An 18,769-nucleotide genomic window follows, 5' to 3' on the forward strand; every position below is an offset into this window, starting at 1 on the left:
AAAGTATTTATTTGCACAGTAAATTAAATCAAGAGAATATTCACAAAAAGTTTATTTTGATTGTAATCAAAATAATCAAATCATCTATATTTTGTTGCGTTTAGTTATTACATTAGGTGATTACACTCACAGAAAGTAAGCTATGAAAATCTTTTATCAAATATAATATTTGGAAATACATAATATTTAAAATTATTTATGATCTATCGTTATGAATACTTTTCGTTTAATATACATTCGTTTATATTTCATAGCTATGAATGCGATTTTAATGAAATAAAAGCCAGAGACAAGCTTAATTAATGAAATTAAAAAAATAAATCATAGACAATTACTATTTATGTCCGCCATTCATTCTTTTGAGTTGCTTTTTCGTTTTACGATTTAATCCAAAATCGCAAGGAATTTGTCATCAAAGCGGCATCAGCGCGTAATAATACGCTTCTACAAGCAGCTGACTTGAAAAAATCCGGGTTGTGAAGACTCGGCGCGAGCAGTGCAACAGCTCGACCGTCTGACGTGCTCCTGCCGTGAGATCGTATCGTACTTCCAGTGATGCTTCCCTTTTACGTTATCGGTCGCGACGTTCGCTTTGCGAGTGCCTGATGGTGTGGAAACTATGTGCGAATAACAACTTAAGTAATCAGAGAGAGGACTCAGTATGGGAGCGTTTTTGAACAAGCCCGAGACTAAGAAATATAACGAGAATGGGGAAGGAAACGGTCTTCGCTATGGCGTGGCGTCGATGCAAGGTTGGCGCGTGGAGATGGAAGATGCCCACCACGCGCAGTGCACTCTAAACGGGACTCTATCAGACTGGAGCTACTTCGCGGTGTTCGACGGTCACGCGGGCGCGCGAGTGTCAGCACACTGCGCCGACAACCTGCTGGAATGTATCCTCCAGACGGACGAGTTTCGGCGCGAGGAGATCGCGGAGGCGATCCGGGCCGGTTTCCTGGATCTAGATAAGAAGATGCGCGAGCTTCCCGAGCTATCGAACGGCGAGGAGAAGTCGGGCTCCACCGCCGTGTGCGCGTTCGTGTCACCTAAACAAATATACATAGCGAATTGCGGCGATTCACGCGCTGTGCTCGCGCGTAACGGTCAACCTATATTTGCTACGCGAGATCACAAGCCAGAGCTTCCATCTGAGAAGTCTCGCATAGTGCAGGCTGGTGGTTCAGTAATGATCCAGCGTGTAAACGGGAGCTTAGCTGTTTCACGAGCATTGGGCGATTATGAATACAAGAAGGTGTTGGACCGGGGTCCATGTGAGCAGCTTGTGTCCCCGGAGCCAGAGGTGTCGACTCATGAGCGCTCGGAGACGGAGGATGAGTTCTTGGTGCTGGCGTGTGACGGAGTATGGGATGTAATGAGTAACGAGGCACTGTGTGCCTATGTCCACTCGCTGCTGCAGTTGACGGACGACCTGGTGGCTGTGACCAATCAGGTCATCGATACCTGTCTTTATAAGGTAAATATAAACATTATTATTATATTATTATAGCCTCTTTATTTCCATAACTCTATTTTTTTAGTTTCTGTTAAAATATGTTTTTATGCTGTTGTTTCTGTTGTTTTTCCTCCTTTTGTGAGGTATGGATCCCGTTTGGGTAAAGGCCTCCTCCCATTTCTTCCATAAATGTCTGTGTTTGGCATTGTACATCCAGTCTTTTCCTGCAACCTCTACTATGTCATCAGTCCACCGTTTGACTGGTTTGCCAACTTTCCTCTTGGCTGGTAATGGTCCTTTCCATCTTGTTGTTAGTGTTGTCCATCTGTCATCTGTGTATCTTGAAATATGTCCTGCCCATTGCCATTTGAGCTTAAGGGCTTGTGTGAGCGCATCTTTGACGTTTGTTTTTATTCTTATAGTGTCGTTTTTAATTTTGTGCATTTTGTTTATTCCCAGTATGCTTCTTTCCATGGCTCGTTGTGTGGTGTTTATTTTTTGTTTGATCTTATCACCAATAAATATAAACATATTGTTGCCATTTTAGCTTTCATTAAGTTAATGATCTGCCACTCAAAACATTTATTCCCAAAGTACTATTTTTAATCAACAAATACATTCCAATTGTTCAAATACTGTAGTAATCTTAAAAAAATTGTAAATTTATCTGTTATTTTGGAAAAAAACAGCTAAATGCTTGAAATGATTACATGCTTAGACCATGTGGTGTAATTGTATTTTACTTCCTAAGTTTTTTACACTCATGAACATTCTTGGCATTAGCTTCAATTTCCTTATTTCATAACTATTACAACAACAATAGAGTATTTGAAGAAATAGTTAGAACATGCTTTACATAAGTAGGAAAAATATGCATTATTTTGGATAGATTGGGATCTGAGCATGTTCCTACTTGTTTATGACTAATGGTTCTATTGAACTATGACAAATAAGTATGAAGTTAACATGCTCACTGCGGCACTGGGCTGAAAGACCTGATACAAAGTCTAAATGATATTACGAGTTACACTGAGTGTCTTGTTTATTTACAGTTTTGTTTATAGATGTATGGAAGTTTTAATCCTATCTAATGTAGATCAGAAGCAACATAAAGTTTGACCATCACTACGCTTTTATAGGATTTAAATCATCAATCATGTATTCATGAGTAAACTTGTACCATCATGCTAAATATTTCAGGAGAGTGTATAAGAAAAATGTTCCTAACATACTATGTTGCTAATTTTCTTTTGGGTAATAGTATGGAAACCAAAAATAATTGATCAATCTATGAACTGAAGAGTTGAGAATGATGGTAAGGTACGGGCTAGGATTGAGAATAAGTCTTGAAGATGAATTTTGTACTATTTATAATTTTAATGAATATAAAATTGTGAAGTGAAATATAATATATATATTAGTTAGGCAGTCTGTGCAATCTTGTAAAGATTTAGGCCAAAAAGTACCCATAAAAGATACAGTAATCACTGGGATATTTTCTACCTTAATCCATCAAGTGTTCTCACTCCCCTCATTATACCTTACATAGTCTCGATAGACTAACATAGGTTACTAGATGCTTGACAAGTTGGCAGGTTAATATAAACTGCAGAAGTCATATTAGAATATTGACTGGAGAAAAACAAAACATAGTTTTAATTTGTTAATTATGTTGAAACCAATCGCAGTATCTTTCATTAAACATGTTGAAAAGGATATTCAACTTTTACACATTGAAAGTGGTAGAAATTTTACTGGTTTCGGTGAAATATCAATAATACGCGAATTTTTCTCTTAAATGTCTCATAATTGGTGCCGTTACTATTGTCTGGACTATGTATTACTCATCCATAATTATATAATAACAACCTGCACTGCATCTAAGGCGTAAATTAACAATCTCAGGTAAACACTAAACAATGTAAATTACTGTTTAGTCATGACTGACCAAGTAGGTATAGAGATAGAACAATAGGAAACAAATTAAAAGACATATGATATCATTTGTTGACTGTACTTATATCTAAATTTGTTCTGGTAGATCATACAGCTACTGACTGTTGGATTATATTATTATCAGCGGATTTATTATCATGACAACTACTTCTCTTAAGGTTTTATAGCTGTAGAATAAGGAACATTCTGTAGGTATGAATTAATTGTAGTAGAGCATGGGTCTCCAGTCGAAACCACATTGGATAAACTATATAAATAGCAGAACAGAAACAGAACCCTTATAATGGGGTTTCATCATGTCCAACTGCTTATTTATAGAGTCGTTTTATTCAGTAAAGATGTAATTTAGTTATGAAAATTTCTAAAAATATATAAATCTAATAGACAATCCTACTATTTGTTTGCAATGTGAGGCCCATAATTGAACAGGTCTTTAAAACTCGTAAGGTGGTCCAAAAAACACTTGTTGAAGTGTAATAGCATTGAAAAATATCTACTAATAGATCTGTCATCATCAAGAAAAAATCCTAAATAAATGAACAAAAACAATCACTAACCACCATGAAACATTACAGGGCAGCAAAGACAACATGAGCATCGTGCTGGTGACGTTCCCCGCAGCGCCCAAGCCCAGCGCGGAGGCCCAGCGCGCCGACCGCGAGCTCGACGAGACGCTGCGGCAGCGGCTGACAGGTTGTTACCACTCGTTACTGCATGCGTGTACCCACAAGCACCGGGGGCAGGAATGTAGGGAGTCCAACGATGCCAGGGGATAGGGTTGCCATATAAAAAAAAAATCTATAAAATCTATTCTATTCTATTAAAGAAGTTTTCACTTCAAAAAAAATTGTCCAAAAATCCTCATGTCAGGAGAAATTTTGACTCATGGCAACCCTACTAGCTTAAGATTACATGTGATACTTCTCTTTAATAAGTACTGAAATTTTGAAATGCTTGGTCATTTTGCAATGCAATCGTTGAGGACGCGCGCCGGAAGACACTGCCGGGACTGCCTTAGCTGTTTGCTTGGGTTTATAGGTTATCTGAGTTGCCACTAGTACTTGGGGTCCGGGATGCACCTTGTATCTCCTTGGTAGTTTTATAAGCTACGGCGATGAGGCAGCGGCTAATGAGGCGTGCGTGTAGACAAACACCGGCAGGATTGTAGGGAGTCAAAGACATGGCTGAGATAGACGCAGCGGTTCGTAGGTTGTTACCAGTGTTACCACTCACTACTGCATGCGTATACGCACCAGCACACGGGAAGTAGGTCGTTTAAGGGTTTGGTTTGAATTTGAATAAACAGTTTTTTGTGGATCTTAACAATATTTGATAAAATATCTGTTTTGCGCCACGCTTGATGTTGTCTGTCAGTATTTATTCAAATTCAGTGACTTGAAGATATTCCAAAGTAACATAAAATTAAGTTAATTAAAAAATAAATAGCATCAAAATAAATTTCTACCGTCAGTAAGAAATTGAAACAAAACTAAGTACATAAAGTAATCGTTCCTACTAGTGCAAAGGTGCCTATCATGCTCGCTGCGCCGCGTTGCCCCAAATAGTCAAGGATTAATTGTGCCTATTTCCTCCCCAATCTACTAGACATAATGGTATTTTAGAATCTACCACTATTAAGATCACCTACTAATTCTTGCGTGTAAAGTAAACGTACGTAATTCAGTTCAAGGTCATCTTGTAGGGCAACGGTCCACGTATCTGGGTCGAACATATCGGGTCATATTAGCTGCTATAATGCGCTTTTTATATGACATGTGCAATCGATAGTCTCAAGTGATTTCGGTGCATGTGTATTGCCAAACATGTGTACGGTTTTGCGCTTTATTCCATTATTATTAGGCTACAATTTTATACATAATAATCTTCGACGTCGACCGAATTAACAAAGTGAGTTCTTTAACGTAATTTACAAATCAGCGTTTCCGGCTCTACTAATGACGTACAATATAAATATAACACATTAACCCAATTTCTGAAAATTGACACATAAACCTCTTACCAGACACGTGCGAGTACATAAAACACTCTTAGCATAGGCACGTTCCAAAAAAACCCTAACGTCAAAGAGTTTATTTTTTGTCGTCAGCATTGGAATCTCTGATTTTGCTGTCGAAGAAGTCACCCGGTGTATTTTAAATAACTAAACTATTAATTTCATTACCAGAAAGATACAGCGATTTTTTTACTGGAATTTCAAAGAGACGATATTTTAGACTTGATCAAAAATAATTTAAATAAACGAATTATTAAAATCCTATGGTAGGTTGGAAAGTATATATAAGTAGGTACCTACCTACCTAAATTCAATTACATAGATGAAGCAATAATGTAAGTAAAGTAAAAAAGTAAAATAGTACTAAGAAAACTTTTATATTAGTATACAATACATTTCCAACAATCACTTACGCGCGAAAACGTATCCGAGTTAACTCTTCGGTTTTACACTTGTATACACATTGATGAGTTCGTCAACTTTCTATTACCAAGTATAAATATTGTAACCACTCCCTTATTACAACTGTATAAGGTGTTGAATACATTTTTTCATAATGCTGTCATATTTTCAATTGGATTTTTGTAGTCCATTAATTAATTCCAAATCATTTTTTATCATAATAGAAAAGCCTGGTAATCGTAATCATCAATTCTAGAGTCCTACCAAGCTAGTTAGCTGCATGCCATTTGCAGTGACATAGTGTGGCGTGTCATCATTAATATCAATATTTTTATGAAAATATGACGTTTATAATGATACTACCCCACCTTGTGTAAAGTTAGCCTAGACGGACTCTTGAAGTAGATTTTGGAATTGACAAAATATTGGTACAGTAAATAATATGTAAGAGTACATCAATAACAGTTGTAGTTGTACCATATTTCTTTGCTACGTTACAGATCAATTTAATCCAATTCAAATATAACAGGCTAATTGAATTATGAAGACGTAACAAATTCATTGAACGGAACGGAAGACGTGTTGTGGTAGGTACTAACAAGTTCATATGAACCTAAAAAAGGGCATTTAAGCTTTAAGCGCCCTTCACACTAGGGTTAATAGAGCAATTGATGATAGGGTAATTCGCCACTTTCGCCAGTAACTAGCCACTGTTAGTAATTGGCCAATTTAAACTAAAAATGAATTCTATTCATCTATAAACAGAATTGATTTTAGTATAAGGCGGCTGGTTATTGAAACCTGATACTTAAATAAATGAATTCTGTTTAAGTTATGGGTGAATAGAATTCATTTTTAGTTTAGGGTGGCCAATTACTGACAGTGGCCAGTTACTGGCAAATGACCCTACTATAAACATAAGCCGATATTCGAGTATTTTTTCCGAACTTGGTGAACTGTTGAACTATTTCAACATCATCACGGCGGACCTTTTCCAAAATACCTGATGAAAATAGCATAAAAAGCGAAAGCCATTTGGTCAAAAATAATATACATACAAAATTACAAATCGTCATTATATTGAAAAAATCTCGTATCTGCCACTGCTACTCAAAATTAAAACGCAGTAACTCTGTATGCATCCCGTTCATAGTCAGCACATTTTTTTTGATTGACAGAACAAGATACGAGTTTGTATCAAAGTAGTCACGCAATATTATTTTTCAAATATACGTTATGCACTATTTTGCTAGACATCGACATCTGCGTTATAGTAGTACAATTAAAAAAGACACTAAAATATTGACTTAAATTATTTTTAGTTCTAAGTAATATAATTAGGTATACAAATTTAATAAGAATGTTTTCTAAATATATGAACATAGTTTTAAATTTTGATTTCTATTGATTTGTTAAATGTATTCGTTGTTCCGCATAAAATGCAGGATTTTTACATAATATATGTACAAAAACTTCTACTATGGGTAAAATAAGCCTAAATTTGCCATATTTAGGCTTCAGCGCAGAAAAATACACGAAAATGATACCTCGCTTGCCTAGTTTGTCAAATGAGATTGTTTTTAAATGAACCCCCTTGCACATACCCCCCAGAAAAGGGGTTAAGATGCCTAAATTGTTTTAGGACTCGGCAGATCCTCATTTCTAGTGCCAAGATAAAGGTCATAAACTACTTTTAATTGATGTGTACATTTGCCGCCAAAATATGCTACTTTTCCCATGCTATTCAGACGATTTGATCCAGCAAAAGTATTAATAAATATTATTTATGAATCGAACTACTTTGATAGTTCGATCGTGATGTAGAAGGGGCCCGTGCAATATTTTATAAATATACGACCTCCTTGCGAGTCATGTCACGATGCCATAAATTTGCATGCACCGGTGCTTCGTGGCTCTCGTGTATAGACGTCGATCCGAGTTTTACAGACTGAAAATTGAGATATTCCCACCTGTTACCACAATAAGTTAATGTTTAGGTGGTTCCACCAACGATAGAGTTAGACCAAGAAAAGTCTGCAACGATTTTGATAGCACACGCAGTGCAAGTATTATTTTAAACATCATCCTTCTATGAAATTATGACGTATTTAAATGACACTTGCACTGCGTATGCTATCAAAATCGCTGCAGACTTTTATTGGTCTAACTCTAGAAGTCTGAATGTTTTATCTTCTATCAATTATATAAAGTTGATAGACATTTAGGTAAGTACTTGGTGATAACGTACGGGGAAGTCCCGAAAAGTCGACGTTGTTTATAAATAGAGTCCAATTCATAAATCCACAAAAACTGTTAAAATTACGGTGTTCTCTGAAATAAATATGTTGCTCGGTTTGGTTACTTTTCGTTATCCGGTAAGCGTCTCTCCTTTAGACCCAATTGAGGAAAGCAAGCCCCAACCAGTCCAATTCTAAAACATATCGTAAATAATTTAAAACGAAAACATTCGTTTTTTAGCTTCTGTATACTAACCTGCGTGACTTAGTTTAGTAATGGACCAATTCGATTCGAAAATTTAGGTGTTTGTGACGTTTTTAATTTGTGGTACGAGTTAGGGTTAGTCGAACATTGAAGGTTCAAACTTCAGAACTAAAAGGCATTAATTTTTAAAGTTATAAACTAACTCGCAACACTATTGGTTTGATAAATATTAAGATGTCCCATTGCCTCTAAAGACTCCCAGTGTTAGATTTTACGTAACTTGCCCCAGTTGGCCCTTTCCTTAGAAATTAATTGTGCCATTTTGTATATATATAATAATATAATAAACTTAAATAGTTAAGCTACGTAAACGTAAAGCATAGTCCAGTAGCTTCATATAAAAGTAATATCCAATATGATTACAGGTATTAAAAACAAGGGCATTACTTTTGTATGAGGGTGCTATTCTGTCAAACAGGGATAGGTACTATCAAGAGTATCAAGTACTTTTGAGTAGAAATTAAGCATGTAAAATTATTATTATTATTTAATTTTTTTTTTAACTGTCTCATATTGTTTTAGTCTATTCCATAAAGATCTTAAAAAATATCATGTGGTTCAGTCGTTCGGCCAGTGACATAATTCCATAGATACAAAATGTTGTACCTCATTCCATTCGCCAAATGACTGAAAAATGGGGTTTACCCTATTTTAAGATCCAAATGGAATATACTTATGAGATTAAGTATGCCGGTGCTGAGTAAAAATGTCATGTAGGTATAATGACAGTTTATATTACTGTCAAATAATTGGACATTTTTATTACAGCCTAAAACTCTGTCAAATATTTGTATGTAATCCTGTAGTATACCCCTACCCACCAGTGTTCAATAACTTTATGTATATAATGAGTAATAATAATCAAATTATTATTAGTGCAAAGTTACCGTAGATTCGTATATAATTTTAATATTTATTGTTATTTATTTTATGTTGTGTAGGTAATAAATTTAACGGGTTTGAGTTAGCTTAATGTAGCATGTGGAATTGAAAGAAAATACAACACAAATAAAATATTATACTGTCACTAAGGGCTTGTGCACAAATCACGCGAGGTTCGATAGGGGGTTCGATCACGATAGATCACGTTGGGGGGGGGGGGGGGTATAAGGAAACCTCACGTGTATTTTTCTACAGTGAACGAAACTAAGAAAAAACACCTACCACATGAGTAGATATTCTTCACTCTGCACTTCAAAATAGCGAGTATTTAACGAAAATTGAAAAATAAACAAGATTTTCTACATACAATACTATTTATCTTAAAATTAGGTCGAATGAAAAAGTGAAAAAAAAAAATACACTTGAGGTTGTGTGGGTGGAGGGGGTAGCCAAAAACCTCACCAAATATCTACAAGGGGGAGGGGGGTCAAGAAGTAGCCGAAAACACCTCGCGTGATTTGTGCACAACCCCTAAACAATAGCATGTTTTCTGATATACTTCCCCATAGGAAATGTAGAAAACATTACGCTAAATATTTGTGATTCTAGTTGAATTTTCTTTCTAGCAATATTATATGTACTTATACGGCATCTTGGTTATCAATAATCCACGTAGGAACTTTTAAAATCCTTAAAAAACTAAGTTATTTAACAGTATAATTGACAAATATTTTCTTAAAATCTGAGATATTGTGATACGATATGTAAACTTTCGACTTTGCCTATTTATACAAATCTTGAAATTCTAAATTAGGGTTCGTGTGTGATAACTAAAATTACTAATACTTAAATGTTAATACGGAATTGTTTACTAAAATTAAATTATTTGCAATAAAAGCCATGGTTTCATTGCCTTTAATCCTAGCCCTCTAGTTAGATCAATTTTCGAATTCGCTTTTTAAATAAAGGGTTAAGGCAATGAGCGTGTGCTACGTGCGCTGTTTAGTGTCCGTGTGCGTCTTGAATACATTTTCATACGGGCATAGTTTTCTGCCAAGTTGGCATAGACAGTGGCTGAACGCTGAACTAATTTTCTCAGTCGCGACAAGGCGGGAAACGGCGGAGTCGCGTAGACAGTGGCGCCACAAATAACTGTAAAGTCTAGGAAGCCTAGTGCGTGCGATCGTAATCCAGTTTGTTCGTCTTGTCACCTGTTTGACCTACTTGGCTGTGTGCACGTGAGTGGGATGCATAGGTTTATTTACGCACGTGCAAGTTTAAAGGTATCGCAAAGAAATGTGAATGAAAAATAATTAAGAAATGGCATAATTATATACCATTTTGTAATGGATAATCTAAACGAAGAGTTGACACAATCTATAAACATGTAACGACTATACCTATAGATTAATATGAAATAAGATTAAGTAGTGATACTTAAAATAAAATAAATACTAATCCAAAAATTGCTAAATAAAATAATTATTTGATTTGATAACTAGCTATAATAGTTAGGTACGAGTATATATTAGGTCGTCAACTTATCTCTGCTTTGGTCAATAGAAAATCCTAATCTATTCGACTTTTGACCATATCATAGGTCGCTCGCGTTATCTAGGTATAGTAAAACGTGCAGTACCTACTGGATTATTAATCATATCAATTAATACGTATTGTAGCAATACCTAACTCGTGGCTGAGATACGCAAATCTTATCTTACGGAGTATTTATTTATTTAAACTTTATTGCACAAAAGAAAACTTATCGTACAAAAGGCGGACTTATGTAATGCCCTCACCTCACGCATCGTATCGTTTCGCTAAGTAAACTTTAATGAATTCATTTAACTCAGAAGGCTGGCACTGTTCGGATTATCCTAACGGGCCTGTAAAAATCATACCTCGGGCTGGAATGGAAGGCAGAAGCCCTTCCATTCCAGGCCGTCATTTGAAGATCCCTGACTAAGTGTCTAACACGTAGGGCTCGAGTGGCGAGGCAGGTCGTTTGAATGAATTAATGATTTATTTTTTGCGTATGGTAATTCAGGTTACAATAGAAGGTACAATATTGCATACTAGCTTTTGCCCGCGACTTCGTCTGCGTGGATTTAGTAATTTGGGTAGCTTATTTTTTAGCCAATCTGCTTTTTATCGATTCCCCGTACAAACTTCCACTCCCCTTTTCACCCCTTTAAAGGGTGATTTCTGTGATAAAAACTACCCTATGTCCTTCCCCGGGACACAAACTATCTCCATACCAAAATTCAACTAAATCGGTTCAGCGGTTATTGATTCCCCATACAAACTTCCACCCTCTTTCACCCCCTAAGATGGATTACTGGGATAAAAAACTACCCTCTGTCCTTCCCCGGGACTCAAACTATCTCTATACCAAATTCCATTCACATCTGTTCAGCGGTTTAAGCGTGAAGAGTAACGGACAGACAGACACACTTTCGCATTTATAATATTATATTATCATCATCATCATCATCATCTCAGCCATAAGACGTCCACTGCTGAACATAGGCCTCCCCCTTGGACCTCCATACGTGCCGGTGCCGGTGGTCGGAAGACGCTGGATGCGGGTCGCTTCCAACCGGCACATATTATATTATATGGATTACAAAATAGTTCCATTAAAACAAAATAAAATTGATTTAGCTCCTCACGTACGGTAGTGTTGCGCTGGCGTTTATTCGCTTTATACCGGCCATTTTCGGAACTTGTCAATCGCCGATAACGAATAGTTTTTGCAGGGGTCAAACTATCCATACCTCGGATAAAATAAAGTATCGTTTTGTCGTTATCGCAGTCAGTTAAAATGGCGACGCAGCCTATTTTTATCACTTCGGCCTTGAACTTGGCACCGACGGTTACGTGAATACCACAGCAGTAAAAAGTGCCTATTGCGTGAGGTGAGGACAGTCGCCTCAAAATAATACATTAAACGAAGGAACCGTACGACCAGTTACATAATACATTGAACAAAAGAACAAGACGTTATGATTATGACAAACGGTTGGCGTAGACGCAAGGTTGAACAAAAGCATCTGCCATTTGACCTTCCAAACTAGAAAAGGTATTAGGCCTTGTTGGGATTAGACCGGTAATCTTACTATGTTTTTCTCCGTCTATTCTGTTCAGTTTGTTGTTGTAGAGTCGATGACACATTCGACAGCTTTCTTAACAATATAGGAATAACACGTACGAACACCCGCAAACTATGCCTCCTAGGCTCTATAGGGGTTAAGTATCAGTAGGCCAAGCACTTGATTGACGCGACAGTATCTCGCCGCGACATAGACTACCCGTCATTTTCTAACTGTATTGATTAAAGAGCCAATCATGTGCTAGCCCGGCTGATGTTACTGTACTATGGCGGTAGAATAACTTATACTTAAGTGTAAAGTAAAGATATGACCTATTAACCTATGTCTATTTAGTATGAAGCATTATTAATGGACGGAAGAAACGTCCGATTATTATCTTAACCTACTCCTAATTTGAGAGTTGTGACTTAGGTAACTATTGTTTTTATGCAATCGGTAAGACATTTGATCCACACAAAAATGTCACCAAGCCTATTAACATCTATCGTCGGCTGAACAAATTTCGTTCACAAATAAACTTCTTTATAGTGACACCTTAACGGTGACCCATTTTTAGTTGACTGTACGAGGTATCCAAGTATAACTGGATGGCAGCTAAAAATAGTAGGTAAGCGCTTTTTTGCGCTCTGGCTGTTATGCTATAAAAACTACTCTGTGCCATATTTGTATGTAACCGTTTCCAATGATGGCATTGATATGCCGGTGTCGTATTCCGATGTTTCTTTGTATCATATTATTTAACCGTTAAATATTGAGATAAAATGACTATAAAAATGTTTTACCTGCTATTACTTTTTGTCTGTTGCTTGTCTACTTAAAAATCTAACGTCTTTAATTAAATCTTTATCCACTCTATTTTATCTTACAGGAATGTACCTAAACAAAAAAAAAATGACTTGGCGACTCGGTTGTTTGACCAAGCATATAACACCATAGATACAAAATGTTGTACTTAGCTCATTGGCCGAATGATTCATTCATATGTTTTTTTTTGCTATGGAATATTTTGTTGATAAAGGAATGAATGAATGAAAGCATTTGTTTCGAGTTACTATAAACTCGTACAAATTGAACTACAACAAAGTAGAAAGCTTCTGCTCAGACAAAGTTTTGTAGAATAACTAATTGTTTTTTTTTTCAGCCTTGATCGAGAAAAGCGCCGGCAGCGAGGAGCGTGAAGACACGGCGTGCCATTTCTCGTGGGTCCTGAAACAGCTCGCCCGGGAGAACATCCCCGGCCTTCCCCCCGGCGGAGGCCTGGCTGCCAAGTGAGTTTATTATTGTAGTCTGAGGGTCTACTAGAGCGCCAGGATACGGTCTGCCACTTCTCGTGGGTCCTGAAACAGCTCGCCCGGGAGAACATCCCCGGCCTTCCCCCTGGCGGAGGCCTGGCTGCCAAGTGAGTTTATTATTGTAGTCTGAGGGTCTACTGGAGCGCCAGGATACGGTCTGCCACTTCTCGTGGGTCCTGAAACAGCTCGCCCGGGAGAACATGCCCGGCCTTCCCTCCGGCGGAGGCCTGGCTGCCAAGTGAGTTTATTATTGTATAGTCAGACGGTCTACAGGAGCGCCAGGATACGGTCTGCCACTTCTCATGGGTTCTGAATCAGCTCGCCCGGGAGAACATCTCCGGCCTTCCCCCCGGCGGAGGCCTGGCTGCCAAGTGAGTTTATTATTGTATAGTCAGAGGGTCTACAGGAGCGCCAGGATACAGTCTGCCACTTCTCGTGGATTCTGAAACAGCTCGCCCGGGAGAATATCTCGTCCAGCAAAATACTTCCTTTTTCATTCACGATTACGGCGTAAATGTTTTTATTTATTCGAAAATAGTAATTTCTTCAAGCGTCCTGACTCCTGAATAGGTAAAAATTTTCATTTTCTGTTATTAAATCTGAAAAAAAATATCTTGGGAGCCTTTTTCAAATTTTGCTTTGAAACGTGACGTTTCGTATCTCAATATTGCAGCGACCGAGAATCGTTTGGTTTAATATTATCTGGCCCGTGTATTAAGGTCTATTCGCTAATCCCGTAACTGTCGTTTCAGGCAATCGCTCCTGGACAAGATATACCGAGAGTTCTACCCGGAGCACGCGGACAGCTCCGAAACGTTCGACTGCCAGCCCGAGCTTACGGACGCGTTCGGCGCCAACTAAGCGCCCATCTCGCATCGACCACCCGATTGACTGTGACCATTTTTTTCTAGAGACTTAATTGACGTTTCAAAATGTGCAAAATTGCATTTTTTACATTGCGAATGCAATTTTGCAGATGGATGTACCAGAATATAGTCTGACACATCATTTCCTTCACTAAAACAAGGCAGCAATTTGGAAAAATAAAGACGTGGGGGGAAGTTTTGAACTTCACGCCTTTTTTAGTCATAGCAATGGTTGGAAAGACAACATTGGAAATTATTGCGGAGAGTTCATATTGTTAATGACTCCTTTAAAATACGTCATCATTTTACCGTCATCCAATAAAATGATGCAATTTTAAATTAAAAATATGAAATGTGAATTCAGTATCTGGGAATTCAAAATAAACTTTAATCAGTCAACCAAAGCCAGAAGGATTATATCGCTCGTATCCTGAATAGACTTATTGACAGAATTATTGCGTTGTCTCCAGTTGTATGCATATTGTTTGAATGCAAATGGAGTGTGGAGTTCAAAATTACGTAGAATTCGTTTGTAAGTCGATATCGATAATTGAAACATAGATGGTTTTGTCACCGTAATTTTTAACTCCAGCTTTTATTTGCACGTACCGAAGTCGATGTGTATGATTTATACATTTCTGATTAGTCTGTTGTGAACATGTCAATCAAGGTAGTCGATGCGATTATACTAAATGATTTCAAGCGGCCGAGTAAGAGTACTGTGCAGCAAAAGTCATGTACATTTTTCATACTTTTGACACTCAATTTCAGACATTTGTTTCACAGGCCTCTCGGGCGGCTCGGTTAGACAGAATTGCACACTATCTCACTTCAGAACTTGTTCATCAAATCTATCTAAAAGCTTAATACCGGAAAATTATATTAGCGTACCTAATATCGAGATTAAATCACTAATGGCTACATTTCTCTCTTGAGAAAGATTGGAAATTGTTGCCATCGTTACTGACGGTTATTGGCCCAAAATTATTCAGGGATTCGAAGATAGTGTATGATTTTGTTCTATAAATGTACATGAAAATCCACGCTATCCGAATTTCTGTTGAGATTGTCGTTGATTTCGCGAGCTTTGTACAAAATCTGCAACGTGTGACCATAGTTTAATAGAGTTAAGATTGTCTGTGGTAGTCTAGCGCGGCAGTCTCAACATGGTACACATGCTAATAAAAACAATATCCAGAGACATCGGGTCTACGAAACTGGATATCTATGGTCACCAAGCATCTAAAAGACAAGGAGTATCTTAACATAATGTTTCGCTAAACTAAAATTACTAACATTTACACATTTTTGAGGTTACGTAGACCTTACGTGTCTCTGGTTCTCTGTATGTGTAACGCTATGTAATACTCTAGCCCTCGTCTGTTATGGAACCGGCACCTTTGAGTCATAGACTAAATTATTTTTTGTTTACTTCTAAATGTTTAGTGTATAAATAGGTCTGTCGTTCGCCGTTCCATAGCAGATTCGTTGTTTTACCTGAATGTAAATGTTGATGTGTGGCACAAATTTCCGTTTCACCTTACCGGCGTAGGGAGCCAGCGAAACCGTTCTTATTTTTATTTAGTCGCGTTACGTCTTCATTTCGTAGTTTAGTTCTCGTTTTCGTCTTACTTATTTTCGGCCATTCATAAATGTCATAATACTAGATGTGTAATATGGATTCGAGTAATATATGCGTATACAGCCGTTTGCACATGATTCTCTGTAAACCTCGTTGTTTTGTGTTGTCCGCGATATTGTTTACGGAATGATTTGGCACGACGAACTGAATCATTTCTTATAACAATAACTGTTTCAAGTTGTTTACATTCGAAAGCCTAAAATCTTTTAAAGATTAAAATAATGTATTAAAATAAATTCTCAATGGAAACATAATAAACTAGCTTTTTGTATATAATTTCTGTATTTCAACTACATAGTCATTGTCCAAAATATTAAAGTCATTTTAGGTGTTATCTTATGGGATTTGGAATTAGGGTAATAGTGTTTGGGTTATCTTCCACGGAGCTGTACTTCAGTTTCTATCGTGTTATGAAATAAAATTGTAGATTTAATTTTTGCTTTTAAATTTTTCTTTTATTATGCGTCACTAGAATGTTTTTTCCTTTTTATTTGATAACTTTGGATTGCTTTGCGAATGCTTCGTACTTAGAAAATTACTAATAAAGTGTATTTGGTTACTCTTGATGTTTAGGTATTCACCATGACCGTACAAAATGTGAACTGTCAAAAAAATGTAGAACGAGAGCCGATGTTAATGTATCATTATATCTGAAAAAAAAAATCATTATAATAAATCTGTTACCAAATTTAAAAAAATAAAAGCGATCTTTTTATGACAAAGAGTTTATTTCTTTTCCTCTTGTAAATAAAAGAGAAAATCGAGAAAATACTTTTGTACCTGTTCGAGAGGTTCATTAGAGTGTAACTAAATAGTTTTTACGGAACAAATTTATATGGGGCGGTGTCTACCGAAGCTTAGATGCTGTACTATCACGCTATACTAAGAGTTGTACGCACTCGCTAACAGGTGACACGGACTATATCCCACTTCTGAAGTCATATACGCTGCTGTGTGAGAACAGTGTTCTTGGGACGAGATTTGTCTTTTCGCTTGTTTTGAAATGTATTTCTTAAGGAGTGAGCCCAATTGTTGCCTGTAAGCGAGTGCTATATCAAATATCTAGTTGGAAAACTTCCATTAAAATCGGTCTTTCAAACCAAATTAGACCTTACGTACTTATGATTGAAAAATAAATTAAGAGAATGGCATAATTAACGTTCGACCCAGTTTGGTTTGACGGGCTATAATAGTTATTGAGTAACATAGCGCGTAACAGCGAGCATCTTGTGTCCTAGTGTATTAACTACAAGATAATTATTGGTGGTAGCAAAAAGCTGTGATCAATGTTTTATTGGCTCATAATTTTGTATTCCGGTTATGTTATGTCATTAACTGTTAGGTCCACAGACCTAGAGGGGTTAGGCGACGCAAGTATTTCGTACTTTATACATAATAATTCTAGATTTGTGTACATTCAAATTGGATCCTTATTATTATACAGCAGTAAGTATAAATTCAAATATCTAACATAGCGCCTATTTATTAAAAGCGGGTACTTGCGTCTCGTAGTCGCTTTATAATGTGGTTAGTTAATAGCCAAATTGCTAGGTCTATGAGATCAGGAATAAAATTTTTGCTTCCATCAAAAATATACTTGTTTTAACTTACCTGTCCCGATCCAATGTTCTAGGAAATATATTTATTTTAATTTTTTTAACATTTTCACTTATGAAAAAGGGTGGTAAACCGAGAATAACATAGTGCTATTTAGGTTAACATAACTTTTTTTTTCTTGTGAATAAGACCAAATATTGGTTTCATCGGAATGAATGTTATGTCCATGATAACCAGGATTCCGTACCTTAATGTAAAAAAAACATTATTTACACAAAAACTAGATGCATTTGTAAATACGGCAAAGTACAATTATAGTCTTGTCTTGGGAAAGTTATTTCGGTTCTTATGTACCAGAGTAATATTTTCTTTTTTTTTTAGGTACGGAACCCTCACATGAACGAAGTTCACGTTTGATAGTTTTTCTTTTTATTTTAATTATAATTTGGCTTTCTGTCGAAAGTCTTACGGATTGTCTCGTTAGAACCTAGTAGACGCTTGATCAATAATAAAATATGTACCTACATTTACACGTTTATTTTGATTTTATACATACTGGCGTCCCTTTTTATTAATTTACTAGCGACCCGCCCCGGCTTCGCACGGGTTAACAAATTACACATCGAAACCTTCCTCAGGAATTACTCTATTAATAGGTGAAAACCGCATGTAAATCCGTTCAGTAGTTAATGAGTTTATCGCGAACATACAGACGCAGCGAAGGACTAAGTGTTTTTTTTTGGAAGGTGTGATAGGCAAAATTTGGTTGGGTTTAGTATAACAACAGGAACTTTCGAGCGGACTGTAAATATAGGTAAAGAAAAAACAAAAACGACAGGTCTATTCAAAAAAGCATTTATTAAATCATTTTTAGTTCATTTCCTGTATACTTCGTTTTACCGGTCGGTATAGCTGCCTAGTGGGTCTGAGCACTACCACACAATTTGTTTGCATTAGTTGGATGTAGGAAAGAATTCAAGAGTTCCAACACGATTCATTACAATAGAGTAAAGCGCTAAATATTTATAAAACATAAGTCGATCTGAATCTAGTTCTATCGATAACTCCACTATTGGCTATGTGCATTAAT

At 36.7% G+C, this 18,769-nt stretch overlaps 1 protein-coding gene across 1 annotated transcript; it reads left to right on the forward strand.

Moving 5' to 3' along the window:
- The first annotated feature begins 319 nt into the window (after positions 1 to 319).
- LOC134673096 (protein phosphatase 1B) lies at positions 320 to 18,209 on the forward strand. The gene is made up of 4 exons (XM_063531033.1): positions 320 to 1,474; positions 3,985 to 4,102; positions 13,464 to 13,590; positions 14,367 to 18,209. The coding sequence occupies exons 1-4, from the start codon at positions 662 to 664 to the stop codon at positions 14,473 to 14,475; spliced, it is 1,167 nt and encodes a 388-aa protein (XP_063387103.1). The 5' UTR covers positions 320 to 661; the 3' UTR covers positions 14,476 to 18,209.
- Positions 18,210 to 18,769: the final 560 nt, after the last annotated feature.

Source organism: Cydia fagiglandana, chromosome 18, assembly GCF_963556715.1.
Source record: "Cydia fagiglandana chromosome 18, ilCydFagi1.1, whole genome shotgun sequence".
Classification (NCBI taxonomy): Eukaryota; Metazoa; Arthropoda; class Insecta; order Lepidoptera; family Tortricidae; genus Cydia; species Cydia fagiglandana.

Bases quoted from the DNA above. Each gene is read 5' to 3' on its own strand.
- LOC134673096 (XM_063531033.1), top strand. From the start codon at position 662: ATGGGAGCGTTTTTGAACAAGCCCGAGACTAAGAAATATAACGAGAAT. The intron at 4,103-13,463 runs GTTGTTACCACT...TTTTTTTTTCAG, and splicing joins GCTGCGGCAGCGGCTGACAG to CCTTGATCGAGAAAAGCGCC. The intron at 13,591-14,366 runs GTGAGTTTATTA...CTGTCGTTTCAG, and splicing joins GGCGGAGGCCTGGCTGCCAA to GCAATCGCTCCTGGACAAGA.